General features: G+C 41.3%; 1 protein-coding gene across 1 annotated transcript in view; it reads left to right on the top strand.

The window, feature by feature from the left end:
• ITK (IL2 inducible T cell kinase) overlaps window positions 1–19,236 on the top strand; it is a 66,073-nt gene that overhangs the window by 24,099 nt on the left and 22,738 nt on the right. Inside the window, exons 4-8 of the mRNA XM_080803731.1 lie at window positions 1,370–1,498; window positions 4,695–4,735; window positions 7,301–7,452; window positions 11,479–11,544; window positions 15,719–15,773. Of these exons, the coding sequence (XP_080659857.1) occupies window positions 1,370–1,498; window positions 4,695–4,735; window positions 7,301–7,452; window positions 11,479–11,544; window positions 15,719–15,773 (443 nt within the window). The remainder of the gene's footprint in view (window positions 1–1,369; window positions 1,499–4,694; window positions 4,736–7,300; window positions 7,453–11,478; window positions 11,545–15,718; window positions 15,774–19,236) is intronic.

Below are 19,236 nucleotides of genomic sequence, written 5' to 3'. Positions count from 1 at the left end.
TTGCCCGCTCCTGGTCTAGTGTGAAGAATAAGAGGATGGAGCCTTGAGTTAGATGACCTGAGTTTGAATTCCGGCTCTGCTACTTACTAGCCGCGTGTGCATGGGCAACGTCCTCAGCGGCTCTGTCTTCAGGCTCCCCATCTATAAAAAAGGAAAGAAGGAGGGAGTGATAATAATAGTTTCTGCCTCCGGAACTGCTACGGGTAAAGCCTCTGGAACTAGCCTGGCCCAGAGTCGACACCTAATAAATTTTAGCTAGCTCTCAATTTTTCAGATCAGCACGAAGGATATTTCTTAAGGTTCGCCTTCCTCGTGGCATCATTAGAACCAACGCAGGGCTTTGGGTACACATGAGAGGTGTGGCCAGACTGCTAAGGTGAAAATCCCCAGTCTGTCAGTTATTAGTATGTGACCTGGGGCAAATTCCTCGACCTTGCAGTGTCTCCATTTCCTCAGCTATAAATTCTGACTAGTAACAATTGGTCACACAGTTATTGTAAGAATTAAATGGGTTAAGATGTGTCAGACACTTAGAACAATTCCCAAAGAAAGCACTCAATCAGTAGCACTGTTATTTCGCCTGGAGCCCTGGGTTTACAGGAGAACTGGGTTCAGATATTTGTCTGTCTCTAAGTACCTATAAGGACAAAAAGTAAGCAAGCCATTGGAATCTTGGGAGCCATGATACCTCTATCAGAAAAATGAGACTAAAAATACAGTTATCCTTTTCCGAGGTCATTGTCTCAAATGGAGTATGAACAGGCCAGGGCTGGGTAAGCGGAAAATGCTCTCAAGTCATAGGGCTCAGTAGAAACATTAAAGTGGAAAGTTATCAGAAGGGCCCTAACTATGTCCATTGGCTGTTCTCCCACTGTGTAGGGTTTTACTCACAGGATGTTAGAGCTGGAAAGAACATTTGAGATGGCCTGTCTAGATCTCCATTTCTCATACTTCTTTTCTTCAGCAGGAGAACCTCTTTTTTTTTCCCCCCCTACCAAAATCTCACTTTAAACCTGCAAATATAGAACGGATAAAGCAAAACTCCTGTGGTTGAAGGTGGGAGAGATGAAGGGGTGGGAATCCCTCCCACTCAGACTTCCCAGTGGCCCTTGGACACCTTTGTTGGGCCCACTGGTCCAGGCTAACACTCTCATTGCCTAGAGGGGATGCTGAGCTAGATGAGGGTGTTGTCCAACCTGGGACATACAATGAACACAAGGCCAGACAAGACCCAGATCCAATAATGCCTAAATCCAACATGTACTGTTCACTCCAGCTTATAGCAGGGTCCAATCTCGGGGAGTCTCGTTGGTAGCCCTTGATAGACAGACCTGGAAATAACTCTTCTACTGGTGCCAATCTCTTTCAGAAACAAGGAATAATAACAGTTTGGTACCCATGTATCATCCGAATTTCTGGATGGATGGGAGGTGGAGGTGCTGCGCTCAGCTGGAGAAGCTCGCAGTGGGCTGTGCCCAGTACGATCCAACCAAGAATGGTAAGAGACTGGGAATTCCCTTTTCTTCTTTGCAAAATGACTGACCTCTCTAGTCTTAGGAGGTGAAAGCTCTCAGCTTCCCATCATCAGGGGTGTCAGGGGTTGAATACAAAATTTTGCATTTTCAGAATTTTCAGAGGGAAATTATCTGCCTCTACTGCTAGTCTGTTGATGTTTCTCATCTCAAACCTTATGTCTTTGTGTCATCCTTGGACCTGCCGTGTCAACATCACCTGTGAGCCAGTTAGAAATGTAAATTCTCTGGCCCCATTCCAGGTCTGCTGCTAGATTAAAATTTGTATTTTAACAAATTTCCTGGAGATTTGTGAGCATGGTAAACTTTGGAAAACATGACCATAACCCTCGAGTTAGAAAATGTGATTGGCATGGTCGACTTAAATCTTAAGTTGTAGAGACAGACTTAGAGATCCATAACATCATTTATTTATTACAGTGGTGTCACATCACACATGTGTTTAATTCCACCAGCTCAACTTTATAGTCTTGGAGGGAAAGAAAGCAAAACCAAGAACTACTAATTGTACGCTGTGGCTTCTCTCTGCCTCCCCTTCAAACTCGCTGTCGATCTCTATAATCTCGGAGAAAAGGAGGCCACAGCCCAAATGCAAAATGAAAACAAAAGACATTGTTTCTGGTCTTTGGAGGTCAAAAGCCCTGGAATGTGGGAGTGGGGTGCTACCCGTTCTACCCTTCTGTGATGGCTCTGGGACCAGAATCTTCAATGAAGTGCAACTTCACTTGCATGCACTTTGACACATGGTATGCTCCCATTCCCCACAGTCATCTGGGGGAGATGGTGTGAGGTCACAGAAGCTGAAGGCCTTGAGCAGTTGGATATGTTCAAGGTCGCACAGTGAGGAAGTGCTCTGCAAAACCATTGTTGAATAGGAATGATGGATAGTGTGAATTGTTTTGCTTCCATTTCCCTCTCCTCTCAACCTCCCTTACCCTAGCCACCTTTTCTCATCTGTCAGTTTCTCTTTTGCACAAAAACCAAATACCTCACATTGACAGCCCAAGGCGGATGTGCAAAATGTAACACATGGCTGGGTTTTCCGTGGCTTCCTGAGTCACAGCCACTTTTAATACCACGTTAACAACCACCACTTCTTACCCTCAACCTTAGGAGAGAAAGTTTTAAGGTTACCAGTCCCCTGGCCCAGAAGAACAATATATACCTGGTTTTAGAAGCGGATGATCTTTTACATTACCCTATGGACCATATTCACAAAGGCTAGTATTTCATAAAAATGAAACAGATGGTTTTATATAGGTGAAATCCACCATATTAACAAGATGGCATGGGATTTCCCCAATGTGAGAAAGCCCTTTTCAAAGCTAGAGGTCTAGTCTCCAAATTCTTGCCAGCAACTTTGGTTGGGCCCTTGGACCTAGGGCCCTGATCTCTCCAGTGTTAGGGGAACTTTTAGGTGTCCTATGATGAAACAATCTCCCAAGCCCCTTTCCAGTTCCGGAATCCCTTGAGTCTGTGCTTCCATTTTGCAGTTTTCACTGTGCATGTTGCAGCTGACCCCTTCAGGGCGCATAGTACTTCCCTGTGCTGAGTGCTAGACACACGACTGAGGGTGATGAGCGTCTGAATGACTCACCATCATGACACTTGGAGACGGCTGCTCATGCTGAACTGCTCACCCCATAAACCCAGGGCCTAACTACAGTCGCTCTCTGAGGGGTCCTACATTCATGTTTGCAAAAATGAGCTTGTGGAAAGCTTTTAGCACAACTGCTGGCACTTACTGAGCTCTCAACAAATGGTATTTGTGCCTGCTATTCTTTCTTATTTGTGGACAGAGGAATCTGAAGCTGAGATCTAGCAGTGTGTGTGTGTGTATGTCTGGAAAGCAGCAGAGATGGTTGGGTAAAAATAGACCCTGCCCTACCCAACCAACAGCGACACTCATTTCTACAAGCAGAACTGGCTCTGATGTCATACAACCCAATATCACCCAGTGGGAGAAGAAAGGAGGGAAGAGCAAGGCTAGAGGAAGAGCTATGCATTGCAGAATATTCAGGGTTGGGAGGGCCCCAAGGCCACACAGCTCATTCCCAGTGGAGCTGGGGTGAGAACCCCAGTCTCCTGGTGCTCTGAGGAGCGTGCCGCATAGGAAACATGCTTCCAGTTATGTTTGTTTGCTTCTTCTCTGTTAATCACAAACCCAAGTCAACACCCCACCCTGCCCTTTCTTAAGGAGTTAGCACATGGGCTGGGTTCCCATGTCACTGTGTGGGTCTCCTTTTACCTCATTCCTGGGAGGTGCTGTCCCAGTCAGGCAGGGATCAACCTCATAGGTTAGTCAACCTCATGCAGAGATGAGGAGCTCACCACCTCCTCATGGAGCATATTCCCATATTACCTCTAATTATTAAATCATGGTTTGAACTGAGCAGAAGCCTATGTCTACACCAACTCCCAGACATTCAACTTTGGTCTACTGATTCCACGCCTGACCTTTCCAGGGCCTGAATGGAGAAATAGCAGGAGATAGAGAGGAAGAGATGAAAAGAGGGAGAGAAAAGAAGAGAGGAGGAAAGAAGACCTAGAGTAGAGGTGAAGAGAGGGAGCTGTGGAGACACAAACAGATAAACAGAGAGAGAGGTGCTAAGGGTGTTGTTTAGAGGAGGTAGTAGGAACACATGCTCAGGAACAGAAGCATTAAGGTAACTCAAAGTAGTTTCCAGCCCTCGCCCCGAAAAACACCATGACCCCTCACCTCCCCACCTCCTCTCCAAGCCCACGGCTACCTCAGAAAGCCAATGAGTCACTGTTACCCTGAATCACCAATTCCCACTCCGGGGTATGGCAGGTGGTAGGTGTGTTTGTGGAGGTCTCCCAGCCCACAGGGAAGGACACAATCCTAATGTCTCTGAAGGAACTTTTGGATTAGGCTTTAACTGGGAGTACAGAATATTGACTTCTAGAAGTTTCTGGTATCTTCTAGAAAATAAAATGGGGAACCAACAGGCTAAAAGAGATTAAACATGGGTGCTACAAGGCCAATTTTTGTTTCTCTGTGTCTCATCATCTTCTTCTGGCCCTTTTCTTCTGTTGTTTACCTAAGGGCCCCTTTTCTCTGAAAAGCCCCCTGGCAGCTCGCCTCTGGTTGGGTACATTCGGTTTCATGCTCATTTTCTTTTTCTGTTTTTCTCATTTCAGCTTCAAAGAAGCCTCTTCCTCCTACTCCTGAAGACAACAGGGTAAGTAAGGGCTCCAACTCTGGGCGCAGTGGGCGCCCATCACTGCAGCTGCCTGACTGGCATGTCCCCTTTGCACTTTCCCCATCTGTCCAGATTTCTCAAATCCTGGGCAAATGCAGCAGGTTGTAGTAATTTCAGTTGAAATGAACCCACTGGGTCTCTTGGACCTGAACTGTCTCATGGGTCTGTTTACATAAAAGGATTGCTTAGGGGATAAATCCTCAGTTTACTTTATTCACTAAACAAAAACTTACTGATATCAAACTGTGTATTCAGCCACCTGACCACTTTGAGGTATAATGACAGCTATCTATATAAAATGGTGTACTGGGGCACCTGGGTGGCTTAGATGATTAAGCATCTCTTCAGCTTAGGTTATGAACTCTGAGTCCTGGGACAAGCCCCAAGTTGGGTCCCCTGCTCAGTGGGGTGTCTGTTTGTTCCTCTCCCTCTGTCCACTCATGCTCTCTCTCTCTATCAAATAAATAAATAAAATCTTTTTAAAAAGTTGTGTATTTAGTCCACATCTTACTTTTGATAATATTTTATATTTTTCAAAGTATTTCCATGCTTCTACTATTTCAAAGATATATATATCTTTATATAAAAAGTATATACATATATATGTATATACTTATACATATATATACACATATATGTACATATATGTATATATAGGTATATGAGCCTCCTTTCCTCACTGTCTATTCTAGCCACTTTAGAGGGTTATAGTTTTATTTACATTTTAAAGCTTGGGAAATCAAGTCCCAAGAGAGGTTTTGAGATTTTTTTCCAAGGCCATTCAACAATTTAATAGTCAAGCTAGTAGACAGCAGAGCTCCTGAGAGTTGGTCTTTAACTCAAGGGATGGTTCTCAAAGTGTGGTCCCTGGACCAGCAGTATCAGCATCACCTGGGATCTTTTTAGAAATGCAATATAAATTCTCGGGCCCAAACCCATACCTACTGTATTCATAACTCTGGAAGAGGGTCCCAGCAATCTGCATTTTCATAAACCTCCAGGTGATTCTGGAGCACAATGAAGTAGGGAAAAACACTCATCTAATATACTGACTTAAAAGATTTAAGTGATACCAAGCCAACTCTGGGGAAGCCAACTCTGGCTTCCAAATGGTTTCCCCCATAGTCCCACCTATATAGGGTAGAGGTAGGATCTAGGCTTAGAGTATTACTATACATTATTATTATTATTATTATTATTATTATAAGCCGGTTTCTCACCACATAAATGTCTAACAGGACATTCAAAAGTTGTACAGAATGTGGGATACTGCAGAGATTTTTGCGTTCTTTGCCCTTTCCCATTAAAGGTTAGCAGCACACCTAAATCTTCGTGACATTCAAAGCATCCCCATAATTGTGGAAGATGCTACCTATAGAGAGGTACCACCATGGTCAGAGAACCTTGCTCTTAGCTTTCTTTTCATAGGGATTGATCAATTAGTTGGGCCTATAATGGGATGAATACCATGATGTCATAACCCTCCTTAATCTTCAGGGGTCCTTGTATACAACTCCTTCCTCCATTAGCTCTTGGGGTGAAAGCCTCAGTCCCATTGGCTCTTATCTGCAGTACTCCAATACACCACCTCATGAGCTCCATCAATATCTAGACTTCAAATCCTAATCTGGGTCAGCTGGGACGACATACTACATCAGTAGGACTAGCTTTTTCTTTCTAGATCTCCAGGATTTTTATACCACCAACTGCTTCGATGTGCTCATAGAAATTTTGGCTTCTCAACACCAAATCTCATCCCCACCAGTAATCTCAATCTCTTCCATATTTCCTGTCTCAAAAATCTACCAACCTGTATCAAGTGTGCCCTTCCTGAACTCCCACAATTGTTTGTTTTATCATCTCTTCTTCATGTCTTTAACATGTCATCCTTAAAAAGGTACTGAGAAGTAGAGGCTTAGGCAAGAGAGCTCCTAAGAGGAAGAAGGAAGTTCTTCTTCTCTATGATAGCATAGAGAGAGCATTAAGACTAATTCCAGGGCTAAGCTTAGCCATATCCATTTTCCCATCTGGCCTCTGTTTCCCCACTCTAAACAAAAGGATGGATTGAATGACCTCCCAGAGGCATTCTAGCTCCAATAGTCTATGATCCTATGGATCTGGACAAACCCACAAGTCAAAGCAGAAAAGCATGTACTGAGTAACTTAGCACTGACGGCATCACTTAAATCAAGAATACGATGTTTCCAGCAGAGAGGTTGCAATGTGTGACCAATAGACTTTTATGAAAAGCATGTGGCTGCTTGGAATTCACTATGGCCACAATTCAGCACACACAATGAGAGGGGCAAGGAATTCCAGGTACTTGTTGTCTTTGTGTCATATTCAGCGCTACAATCCTAAGTCAAAAGAAAGCCAACTAGAGAAGGCAGATGGTTTCAGTGACTACCCAATGGATTACAGGAACTGGTGTGTTGACCTTGCATAGAACCAGGAACAAGTTATAATTAAGGGACTTATTGACCTTGTTCTGCAGTTTACCTCCTTTATATGTCATCACTTGCTTTTGTTTTCTACCTCCTCCAGCGGTCACTTCAGGAACCTGAAGAAACCATTGTCATTGCTTTGTATGACTACCAAACGAATGATCCACAGGAACTCATGCTACAGCGCAATGAGGAGTACTACCTGCTGGACAGTTCTGAGATTCACTGGTGGAGAGTGCAGGACAGGAATGGGTAAGGCATCTTTTTGCTGTCCCAGGACTTGAGGGGAGGTGGGAATAGAGAAAACACTGGAATGATTTGTTCTGCCTCCATCACCATGACCACTGCAGTGAGTTAGGAGAGGAGGGCAAAGGTAGAAGAAAGAGGAAGGCAGAAGTGGTTGAGGAGACCTTTCCACTTTTCAGAAGTGGTGGAGGCAGTCACTTGCTATGCTCTCTCCCCATTAAGCATTCCCAGCTCCCACACCCATCTAAAAATTCCCCGGGTTTTTTCACTAACATCGACAAAGTAGGAGATTGGCAGCTTGTTCTACAAGGAAGAACTATTGTTCTTGAGTGTTTAGATGAGACCGAAGGCACATCCCATTGTGAAGTGTCTATTTGCAGTGAAAAGAAAAGACATGTAGAAATGGTAATGATTAGTGGTTATATTAAGAAGCATCAGGAAGAAAAAGAAAAAAAGAAGAAGCATCAGGAAGAAAATACTGATGACTTAGCTATCCTACCAGTCTTAGAACTAGCCATCTATATGATTCAGAGAGAAAGTTGAGTTGTGCTGATACCAATTGCCCACTATGGGAGTTTTGAATGAAAAAAAATATATATTATGAGCGCTTCTCTGATCTGAAATACAACAAAATTACTTTTCTTAATCAGAGTGCTCTGGGATATATATGACTTAGATACCAGTACTTAGTTTTAAGGCATCAGATTCATGCTGCTTTATAAGGCTTTAGTTTTTCCTTTTAATATACAGAGGTATTTACCCAAGCTTTGGAATATTCTCCAGAATATGACTTCAATGATTGCAATAAGTCCAACACAGAAGCGTACCATAATTTAGCAATTCCCTTGCTGGGCGCTCAGGTTATTTCCAATATCTTGCAGATATTAATAGCATGGCAATGAACATCCTTATATATTAATATTACAGGTTAATATAGTTTTAAAGCATGAGGTTATTACTGATTTAAAAATATACAAAAGAAAAACACTCCATCACCACAATGTCTTGATGGCCTTCATCAATGTTTTATTTAAAAAAAATAATAATGACCCAATCTCCATTTGTCCCCATATCAGTTCTAAAAGTAATCACAACTAACACTTTCTTGTGTATCCCAAACAAAAAAGTTACACATACACAAATGCATCCTTTCTTTGTGTTTTTTTTTTTTTCATTCCACACAAAGGTGATTCATTCTGCTCTTCACCTTGCTTTTGACCTTTAGTAATATATCTTGGAGATCTTTCCATATCTGCAGATACAAATTTTTTTTAAAATAATTGCATAGTTTTGGAAGGTGTGCTTGTATTATAAATATTTGAATGATCTTAAATGATAGGATGTTTAGTTTCCAAGTTACTTGTTTTCTTTGTTATTTTAAACAAGGGCACAATGAAGATCTTGTATTGCTCATGCTCATGTTTCTGGGCAATTTTTTGAAAAAAAATTTGCAACATATATATTTTTGAAAATATATTTTTCTTTTGAAAAAATGTATATCTCTCATTTCTAACTATGGAACTGTTGAATCAGAACCTGTCTCAATTTTGGTAGATGATACCCTCAGAAAGACTGCCAAATTTACATCCCCACTACCCACCAACAGTGCGTAGGAGTGTCAACACTGGGTATCACTAACCTTTAAGGAAAAAAAAAAAAAAAGCTAATCTGATGATTAAAAAAAGAGGCACACAAACATCTTTAGGGTTAAGGCTTTACTTTTCACATACACCTTTTCACATACACCAAAACTTGCTTTGTCAAAACACGTTCTCTTTAAGTAACCTTATTCACGCCACTACAGGGGGATTGGGGGAAGGGTGTAAAATATGGTTCTTTAAAGAACTGTGGTCCGGGAAACAGGGTTGCTGCCTAGCTGGGAATAGACCCTAAAGCACTTCACGTAGAATCTCCCTCTCTAGCTGACTCGTGAAGGCAAGTGAGACCTGTCACATGCCCTTGTCTTTGCCTATTATAAGGCGTCCCATATCAGAAACAGGTTTAAGACTGCCCGGTTCTACAAACACCAGAAGAACTTACTCAGAAATTCACTCCTCCAGTCAACTGACATTTTTTTTTTTTAATTTGACACAGAGAGAGAGATCACAAGTAGGCAGAGAGGCAGGCAGAGAGAGAGAGGGAAGCAGACTCCCTGCTGAGCAGAGAGCCCAATGTGGGGCTCGATCCCAGGACTCTGAGATCACGACCTGAGCCGAAGGCAGAGGCTTAACCCACTGAACCACCCAGGTGCCCCTCAACTGACATTTATTTAGCACACCTAATGTGCCAGGAAATGTCTTCTCCTAGGTTTCACTTCCCCACATGACAGTTTACCATTTGTTCAGTGGCCTGTGGAAATGATCAGCTCTGCACTTCAAAGGCCATCAAAGAGGACACCCTAGAATCTAATTGGTGTTTTGGGAATTTCCCCAGTGTGCTTTGTAATAATTCAGTATAGTGGAAAATACAGAAGATGAGGAGACAGAAGACTTGCATTTTAATATCCGCTGCTCTTGTTGTAGGTCCTTGGAAAAGTCACTTAAACTTTGGGCATCCATTTTCCTTATCTATGAAATGCAGATGATGATATCAGCTCTATCTCACAAGGTTGAGGAAATTAATGAAATGCTAAAAGTGAAATGAGCTTTGTAAATTCTACATCCACATACAAATAAAGAGAATCACCATTTGTGATAATCATATTATCACATAACATTATGTGGTTGGCATATTAGAACACAGTTAACTATTTGAAAGTAAAAATAGTATTTGACCTATTAGTAGAATTGTAAACATATGGTGTGGCAAAACCAGAGATAATCAAGTGGATTCCAAAAGACAAATATAAAAGAAATAGCAAATTTTAGAACAACTTGACTTCTATCATTTGGAGCAGACCACCTTGAGGACCATAGTAGGGATGATTCTGAAGCCGGGTGTTCAGTTCTCCAAGGGAAGCATGTCACGATCGACTCAGCCATGGGCCCAGGATATGAGACAATCGTCCCATATTTGGCATCCCCATTCTTGATATCTCTTCTCCTCAAAACAATTCTGTGAGACAGATTATGCATTCCTCCCTAAACATCATCACCAGATTGAAAAAATGGCTTTATTATATAAAAATTAAAATATGCTTTATAAAGTAAAGAGCAAGAAACTCTCTGGCATCTTTTTATAGACTGGCAGAGCTGGGAGGAATTCTATGTGGAATCTCGTGTAGATTTTACAGAGAGGGAGCCAGAGGCCCAGAGAGTAGAAGGGACATTGTTTTCACCTTGTAATATTAAATATTAAATGCAGTAATGCAGTAATGAATGTGAACGTGCTTTGAAAAATGCAAGACCATACACAAATGTAAAGTATTTTGATGTGTCGATTAGTCTCTTCCGTATGTCTTTGTTTATGCCCAGTTATGTATTCCTGCTCAGAAGAAACTCCCACCTCTAACCCCGGGTGACTCTATCCTTTTTCTCCTGTTTTACCAGGAGAACTGAAGGAGTTCAATTAACAACAACAACAAAATATTCGGGAGGCCCTACATTAAAAGTTTATAATGCTGACTGGCAGTATCTTTTGGAACCTGTGGGTGGAAAGTGATTTTTTATATTATTTTGGTTTCCTGGCTATGAAATGGTAGCGCTGAAGTGGAAAAAATACTGATTGTCACACCCCAAAGAAAACGTTTCCTTATAGAAAATAGAGACGGATCTTTTTTCCACAAGAGGAAATTTCACGATGAGGAGAGCAACAAACAAAGCTTTTTAAGTGAAGTAGCCGCTTCTTATTTATTATGGTACATATTTTAGTGGTGAAACCTACTACGTTTAACAGATGGCAGATTTTCATTATTTTTAGCTTTTATTCTATTTTAACTTTTATTCTGAAACTTTAAAATGTCTTATCATGAATGCCAAATAATGTGAGACTCCCCCATCTTCAAATGACTTTTTCGTGGATTGAACCACCTCTAAAACGGAGATGTGAAAATTTATCCTGTAATAGTCTAAACATGAATTTCCCTTTTAACAGGCACGAAGGATATGTACCAAGCAGTTATCTGGTGGAAAAATCTCCAAACAGCCTGGAAACCTATGAGTAAGAAATTTTCTTTGTTTTCTAAAAATATGGCATTAAGGTCCTCCTTAGATTAGGAATAAATTATTGGTTGATTATAAAAGTACCGGACATTTTTTTTCTTCTTGTACTTTGATCCCTAAGTGAAGAGTAGAGAAACACTTTAAACAGGAGAAGGGGGCCGATATATGTACTCACCTCGCCTTTTATCAAAGAGATGACTCTAAGATACCCACATAGATCGGGTAAAAGGAAAAAGTTTCTTCCGGGAATCTTGGTCTCACTTGAGAAGGAAAAAAGCAGTTGGAACACTGGATCAAATACAAACTCACTTAAAACATGTTTTAAGGCAATACTTCTAATACCAAAATAGCAGACAAATAGGAATTAAATATCTGCTTAGCGTGTATGGTCTATTTCAAGTTGTCATTTATAGAAGAGTTCACATGGATATAATTTTAATGGAACTACTTAGTATTTAATAAAATCCAATTGTAATGGACAATGTACTCACCATGTATATATGCTCCCTAGCTCCACGGCTGGAGGTCTTGAAGCAATAGCCCCATAGCACCACGAGAACTCTGTGTTCACAGATCTTCCTTTCTAAATAGCACTTCCCACTGAAATAGAGTTCTTGAAAAAATGGCTTGGGGATTCAGAGTCAAGGCAGGGAAAGTACAGAATGAACTTGGAACACCTTGCACCAGAAAGTAAAGAAGTACTGCCCATCTCCCAAAATATTTTAATGATGTGGACTTGTGGAATGGGCAAAGAATTCAGCTTAAAATTGTTCCTTCTGGCCAAATATACAACAATTTGAGTGTTAAAATAAGTAACAAGGGTAATGGACTACAATCCATACTATAAAATAAGAAACGATAACAAACAGATAGTTTGACAGGTAAGTAAATAAGTAAATACAAGAATAAACAAGAAAGTTCTTTCTTACCATAGACTGCCAGCTAATGAATGTAGAAGGAATGATCACGGTTAAAAGTCACCATTTGGGGGCACCTGGGTGGCTCAGTTAAGCGTCCGCCTTTTGGCTCAGGTCACCGTCCCAGGGTCCTGGGATCAAGCCCTGCATCGGGGGTCTCTGCTCCGTGGAGAACCTGCTTCTTCTTCTCCCTCTGCTGCTCCCCCTGCTTGTGCGTGGTCTCTCTCTCTCTCTCTCTCTCTCTCTGCCTCTGTCAAATAAATAAATAGATAAAATCTATTAAAAAAATAAGTAAATAAATAAAAATCACCATTTGTAACTCAAAGCATCAACTAATTCAGGCAAGACACTTCAATGAAAATTTCACAACTAGGGAGGTGAAAGTTTATTATTTACCTAGTTTCAAAGTATCTTCTCAGAAATCACTTACTAGTAATAGAGTGGAAATATCTGGTAGATCCCCATTTTAACCAAGTGATCCAAGCTCACATCAATAACAGGACAAGACCACCCAGGCCTCCAGATATGACTCACTGAGAAGGACACAACATTATTTCTGTGCTATTCCTGCCCAAACACACATAATCCGATCTTCATTGTGAGGAAATAATAGGGAAATCCATATTCTACAAAATAACTGGTCTGTGCTCTTCAAAAATGTTAATATCATAAAAGATTCAAAAGGCTGAAAAATTGGTCCACATTGAAGGAGCCTAAGGAGGTGAGTGTTGATTAAATGGACTTGTAATCCGGAATTGGATCTTGAGCCATTAAAAAAAAAAAAAAAAGTAGGGGCACCTGGGTGGCTCAGTCGGTTAAGTGCCCAGCTCTTGATTTCAGCTCAGGTCGTGATCTCAGAGTTGTGAGATCAAGCCTCGTGTTGGGCTCCATGCCAGGCATAGAGCCTGCTTAAAATTCTCTCTCTCCCCCTCTCCTTCTGCCCCTTCCCCCCACCTTGCTCTGTCTCTTCCTCCCTCCCCACCCCAAAAAGTGTTGAAACACATTATTGGGACAATGAATGAAATTTGAATAAAGTCTGGAATCAGATTATAGTATTGCACCAATGTTAAATTTCCTGATTTTGGTCATTATACTGTGTTTATATAAGTATATATTCTATTTCTTAAATACATACTGAAGTACTTAGGAGTAAAAGTCTATTCTCAAATGGTTTGGAAAACATAGATATGCATTTATCTATTCAGAGGGAATGGTAAAGCAAACATGTAAAATGTCAGAAATTACTTCATCTGGGTCAAGAGTATATGGGTGTTCTTTTATAGTATTTTATAACTTTTCTATACATTTGAAATTTTTTAAGATGAAAAATATTCAAGTCCTCACCAAATGTAAGATGCCAGGGTTGAAGAATATTAGCTAATGAAGATTTCCATTAACTTATTTGAACTCTTATTAGTTCAAAGGTGGTCAAGTTATTCATTGCTGAAATTCTAACAGACTCTGTAGTGAAGAGCCATCATTTTCTGGAGAGTCTCTCAATCTGAGACTAGCTTTGATCAAGTATGTGTGAGTAGCCCCTCCCTCAGCTAACAGAAGTGTCATCGGTTCCAAGAATACTTGAGCACCAATGAAATGTGTAGGAAATAAGCTTAAATAAAATTCTTTCCTTTTTTTTTTATAGCCAATGCATTTAGGAAAAAAAAATAGGCATTTATTTCAAATGATCACTAAGTTGGAAAGTTTTGCTTGTTTTTGCTTTTAATCAGACTCTCATCATTTATGATGGAGGGGGCAAACTCATAATTCTAGCAGAGTATAAACCACTAGAGAATGGTGGAGCCTGGGGCAAATAAAAAAAGGTATTCCTTCTCCCAAAGGTATTTTAGGTCATAAACAAAACAAAACAAAACACTGGTCCATAGAAGCAAAACTGTCTGTGAGCCCTATTTATTCTATACACTGTTGGTTTGCATTTTTCAGATTATGGGATCACAGCTAGAGAATAATATGACTCACAAGCAAACATCCAGACATTTAGAAGTGTGTGTGTGTGTGTGTGTGTGTGTGTGTGTATGATACCCAATATGATGATTTTTTTTTATCCTTGAACTTAATATTGTCTAGTTTCAGATGACATCTGCATAAGAACTAAAAAATGTACCATCTGGGAGCATAATCATGGTTTGATACATCCATTGATTGGCTTCAGGTCTTCTGCCCTGATTTGGGGGCATAACCTTGGGCAAGTTTCCTCACCGAGCTGGATCTTAGATCCCTTTCCTTTAAAATGAAGAGTCAGACAAGATGAAGGAGGCACCTAACTGGCATTCCCTCCCTGCTCCTGAGCTTAGGGTAGACATCACTCTTAGTGACACACGTACCCACTGAGCTCAGGTGTGCAGCTTTAGACAGCTATGACTAATTGTTCAGAGCATGCACATGAGATGAAGCGTATTTGCCATCCCTCAGCTGGATAAGTTACAAGAGCCCACCGAGGTATAAAGTACCATTCAGTTGCATGACGTTCAAAAGCTCAGGCACATCCACTAATTCCCTAATTTGCAGCTGATTTCTAGTAGCCACACAAGTTTGATAAGTAATGTTCCTTCCCCACCCAGAACTTCTCTCCTCTGGGGTTTATACTTTCCTGAAACTGATTGTTAACTGATGATCTTTCTATCCCCTCTTATCTAATAAGTGGCCAAGGAAGCCAGGTGGTGGCTCAAGAATTACCAGCAACATTCAAAAACTTCACCTCTAAAAATCACTCACATTCTTCTTACCATTTTGTAGGGTTTTTTTTCACCAGACCTCAAAATTGTAAAAATCATATAATTACTTTGCAGAAGATCTTGAAAACCAGTCTAAAAGAGGAAAATCCCACAATTGCTTTACAAGACTAAACTTTCAAATTTGTGCTCAATTTTTATAGCTGTCCTAGCATCATCCTACTTATAACCACCCACTGACTTACAAAATGGAGAAGGTGAAGGTTTTCTAAAATTTTATTATGGAAAATTACCAAATGCACAAAAGTAAGGAGAATAACATCATGAACCTCCATATACCCAAAACCCAGATTCAAAAACTATTGATACTTTACCAATTCTGATTCATTTGTTCCCTTCCAATTAGACATTTTATTACCTGGAAATGGTTTGTGCCTTTGTTTTTGAGTTGGAAAGCACTGGCACAGAGAGAAAAGAACCAAATCATTTTCTAGCATTATCTTTTACAAGTAAATAATAAAAAAAATTCAGCTGTCATTGACATATGACTTTTTCCTGCTTTCAGGTGGTACAATAAGAGTATCAGCCGAGACAAAGCTGAAAAACTTCTTTTGGACACAGTAAGTCTCGTTAACCTACCTTTTGACTTAAGATAAAATGAACAGTGCTCTTTTTTCCAGCCATGCTGTCGTTTACGCCAGTGCGGTAAGCTGACATACTGGATTACAGTGGTTTTCGTGTCCAGTGGAAATATTCTGGGGATTTTTAGAAACTAGCATATAATTGGATAAGAAACCTGGGGAGCTTCCAAGGCCTTGGTGTTGACATGCAACTGTGACAACAGGGAGGGTGGCCTTTCCAGCCACGATGCCTGACCCCAGGGAGCCCTGGGGCTAGCTTGCCTTGCCTGCTTCTCTGGTGAGGTCAGGGGTGAGTGTGACTTAGATACTACTTGGTTGGGTTGTGTGTCCAGAAGAAATACATCCCTTGTTTCAACTTTTTTTTAATGCACCAGTTTTCAAGAGCCATGCTGTATAAGTAGCAGGACTGATCTTGCCCAGCGATGTCAGAATAAAAGGAGAGAGGGATGAGAAAAGAGAAAGCAGGGTGCGGTGGGGAAAGTACAGGTCCCAGTTCCTGCTCTCTCACGAACACAGTGGGTGATCTGGGGGATGTTTCTTCTTCCTGGACCTTAGTTTCTCAATGAGTACAGAACGAGTGTTGGATTAAGTCGGTGATGACAGTTACCCAGTACTCATGCTGTTACCCTTTGCTCCTGATCTTAAATGACACCGTTGATCATGGTGTATGGCTTTGGAATCCTTCACAACATGGGGCTCCAGCAGCTGCCATCAGGTGACTGGCACCCAAGGCAAGCCCTCTCTGCCTGGACCAGAAGGCCATTTGTTATTCCAAGACAGCGCCTCTCCAATATCTATGTTGATGGCTCACTTTTTTGTGGTCGGTTTTCAACTTCCAATTTGTCACACACACATATTTTATAAAAGAAATGAAAATGAACTACTAGAAAAAATAAAGAAGCAAAGACACAAAAAAATGCAAGTTCAATTTTGTATTAGTCTTAGATTCATTAGACATAAAATTACTCTGATTACTATAAAAAAAATTGCTAAATGCCTACTCTCGATTTCTCTTTTTCTATGGTGGCAGACCAGCAACAGTGTGCCAACTGGCACCCATCCGCAGACCGCACTTTGAGCAGCACTGAAAATTGCATATATTTATGGCTCTTTCAGAGAAACCAAATGCATGGAGTTATTGAGAAAAGGTCTTCCACAGAGCAGTCAATGAATTTACCAGCATATATGCCTAGAGCAGTTGTTCTCAGGATTATTTGCACATTAGAATCCCCTGGGAAACATTTTTTTAAAATACCAATGCCCAAGCCCCACCCCAGATTAATTAAATCAGAATATCTAGTTGGTAGAATCTAGGCATTAGCAATTCAGAGAAAAATCTCTCCAGGTGAGTCTGATATTCAGACGATGTTAATGCCCTGTGCCCAACACTAGCCTCACTGGTGACACCAGTACAGTATGTATGAGTTAATGGAAGCATTAGTCTCTCTGTGCCAAAATGTCAACCCTATTCCTGCCATTTCACCATATGACATTTTCCAGTTTGGATCTTAAGGTTTTCCTATCTTTAGGGGTTTTATTTTATTTTATTTTTATTTTTGTTAGAGATTTTATTTATTTATTTGAGAGGGAGAGTGAGCAGGAGAGAAAGAGAGCACGAGAAGGGGGAGCAGCAGGCAGAGGGAGAGGGAGAAGCAGGCTCTTCGCTGAGCAAGGAGCCCGATGCAGGGCTCGATCCCAGAACCCTGGAATCATGACCTGAGCTGAAGACGCTTAATGGACGGAGCCACCCGGACACCCTATCTTAAAGAATTTTAAATTAAATTGCAGATCTTTCCTGCACAGAATACAGGTGGGGTGACCAACTCATCTTGGTCTGCCTGGGAGTGTCCCAGCTGAGAGTCCTGTGTCCAGGAATCCCTCCCCTGCTCAGTCCTGCGAAAATTAAGACAGCTGGTCACCCAACCTGGTAGCCACTATTTGCACAGTGTTTAAGGATGAGCCACAGACAAGGGAACCCAGGACCATGCCAGGGAGGGAATGAAAGGCTGTGATGGGAAGGTGGAGGGTTGATGAATATTATCAAAGAATAATTTAAAGGCATACAGTTAATTATTAGCATGCTATGTACTTTTGTAGAAAGGGAAGCTGGTAACAGATTGATTCATCCTATCAAAGGCAAAAATAGAATTTCTAAAAGAGGAAAGGTGGTGGGGAAACAGAAAACCCACAGTCATACCGGTAGCAACGAACCCCATCTTCTTTGAGTAAGTTGCCAATTAGCAAGCAGCTAGCCTAGAGGACAAGGTGAGATGTTCTGCCCTTGGGCAACTTGTTCTCATCAAAGAGAGGAAGTTCAGTTGTTTATGGATTTCCCAAAGGACTCGTGCTTACCAGGGAGTGAGGCACAAGAGGCCGCCTGTGTTCTGGCCGCCGCCATCTGTGTCTCCGTTAGGTGCCACCTCACCTACGCTGTGTGCACACCATTTCCTTCATTACAATCACTGGCTATAAACTCGAATACTTTACCATTTTGCTGAGCACAGGACGAAGCCCGTAGGGGTGCTTGAGACAGGATCTTTGGGCCTCAGTAAGCTTTAGACTCTGCTGGGAAACAAGACAAACTAGAGAGTTAGAGGATAATCCAAGATAAACTATGAGTATGAGGCAGGCTTTCAGTGAACTCGGAGCTCAGATAAGACTCCAAGGAGTCACATCTCGTTGGGGAGAAGAAGAATTGAGCTGAGTCATGGCTAGACCCTGGTTTCTCCTTGGTTCCACATCAACTCAGCACTTAAGATCATTTCCTGTGATCCCCAGGAGGTCATGCATTAGAATCACCCGGAAACTCGTAAAAATCCAGAATCTGAGTGGGCCCCGCCCCAGAGCTAGAATCAGAATCTCCGGAGATAGTCCCTGGGAATCTGTATTTTTTTCCAAGTCGAACCTGTGATGCCTGGGCAGCCGGCTCAGCTCTGAGCTCCCCAGCCTGTGTTATCAGATAACACAGTAAAACCTGACCAATGAGAACTAATTGAGAGGATTGCAAAATTAATTAAAACCTTGAATTATAATGTTTGAACAAGTGCGGTTGTGTTGTTTTCAATCACACGTTGGTTAATGAAGTGTTACCCATGGAGCACTTGAAACAGCCTACATGAATGACAAGCGGAAGAGGTTTCCTGTTTTATAGCAGTACTTTGGAGACACTTAAACACATTTTGCTTGCTGGGGCACTTGAAACATTCCTCCCTGCTCCTATTCTGAACACTTTACCTCCTTGGGTAATATAAGGGCAAACTTCAGTGAGTCTCTGTATCGTCTACTGCTTGAAACAAAAGCAGAATTGTTTCCTGGGTGTGTTTAGTATCTGTCTGACAAGCACAGGACCCTGAAGAGGTGGATTGATATATTTTTATTAACGAGACCTCCTGACGTACGGCCCCATCCACAGTGCTCCACTAGGATGTAAAGGCTTTATCTT

This window comes from Martes martes (assembly GCF_963455335.1).
Source record: "Martes martes genome assembly, chromosome: 5".
In the NCBI taxonomy this organism is placed as follows: domain Eukaryota; kingdom Metazoa; phylum Chordata; class Mammalia; order Carnivora; family Mustelidae; genus Martes; species Martes martes.
Note: the sequence above shows the minus strand (reverse complement) of the source record. Positions and strands in the feature narration are given on the sequence as shown.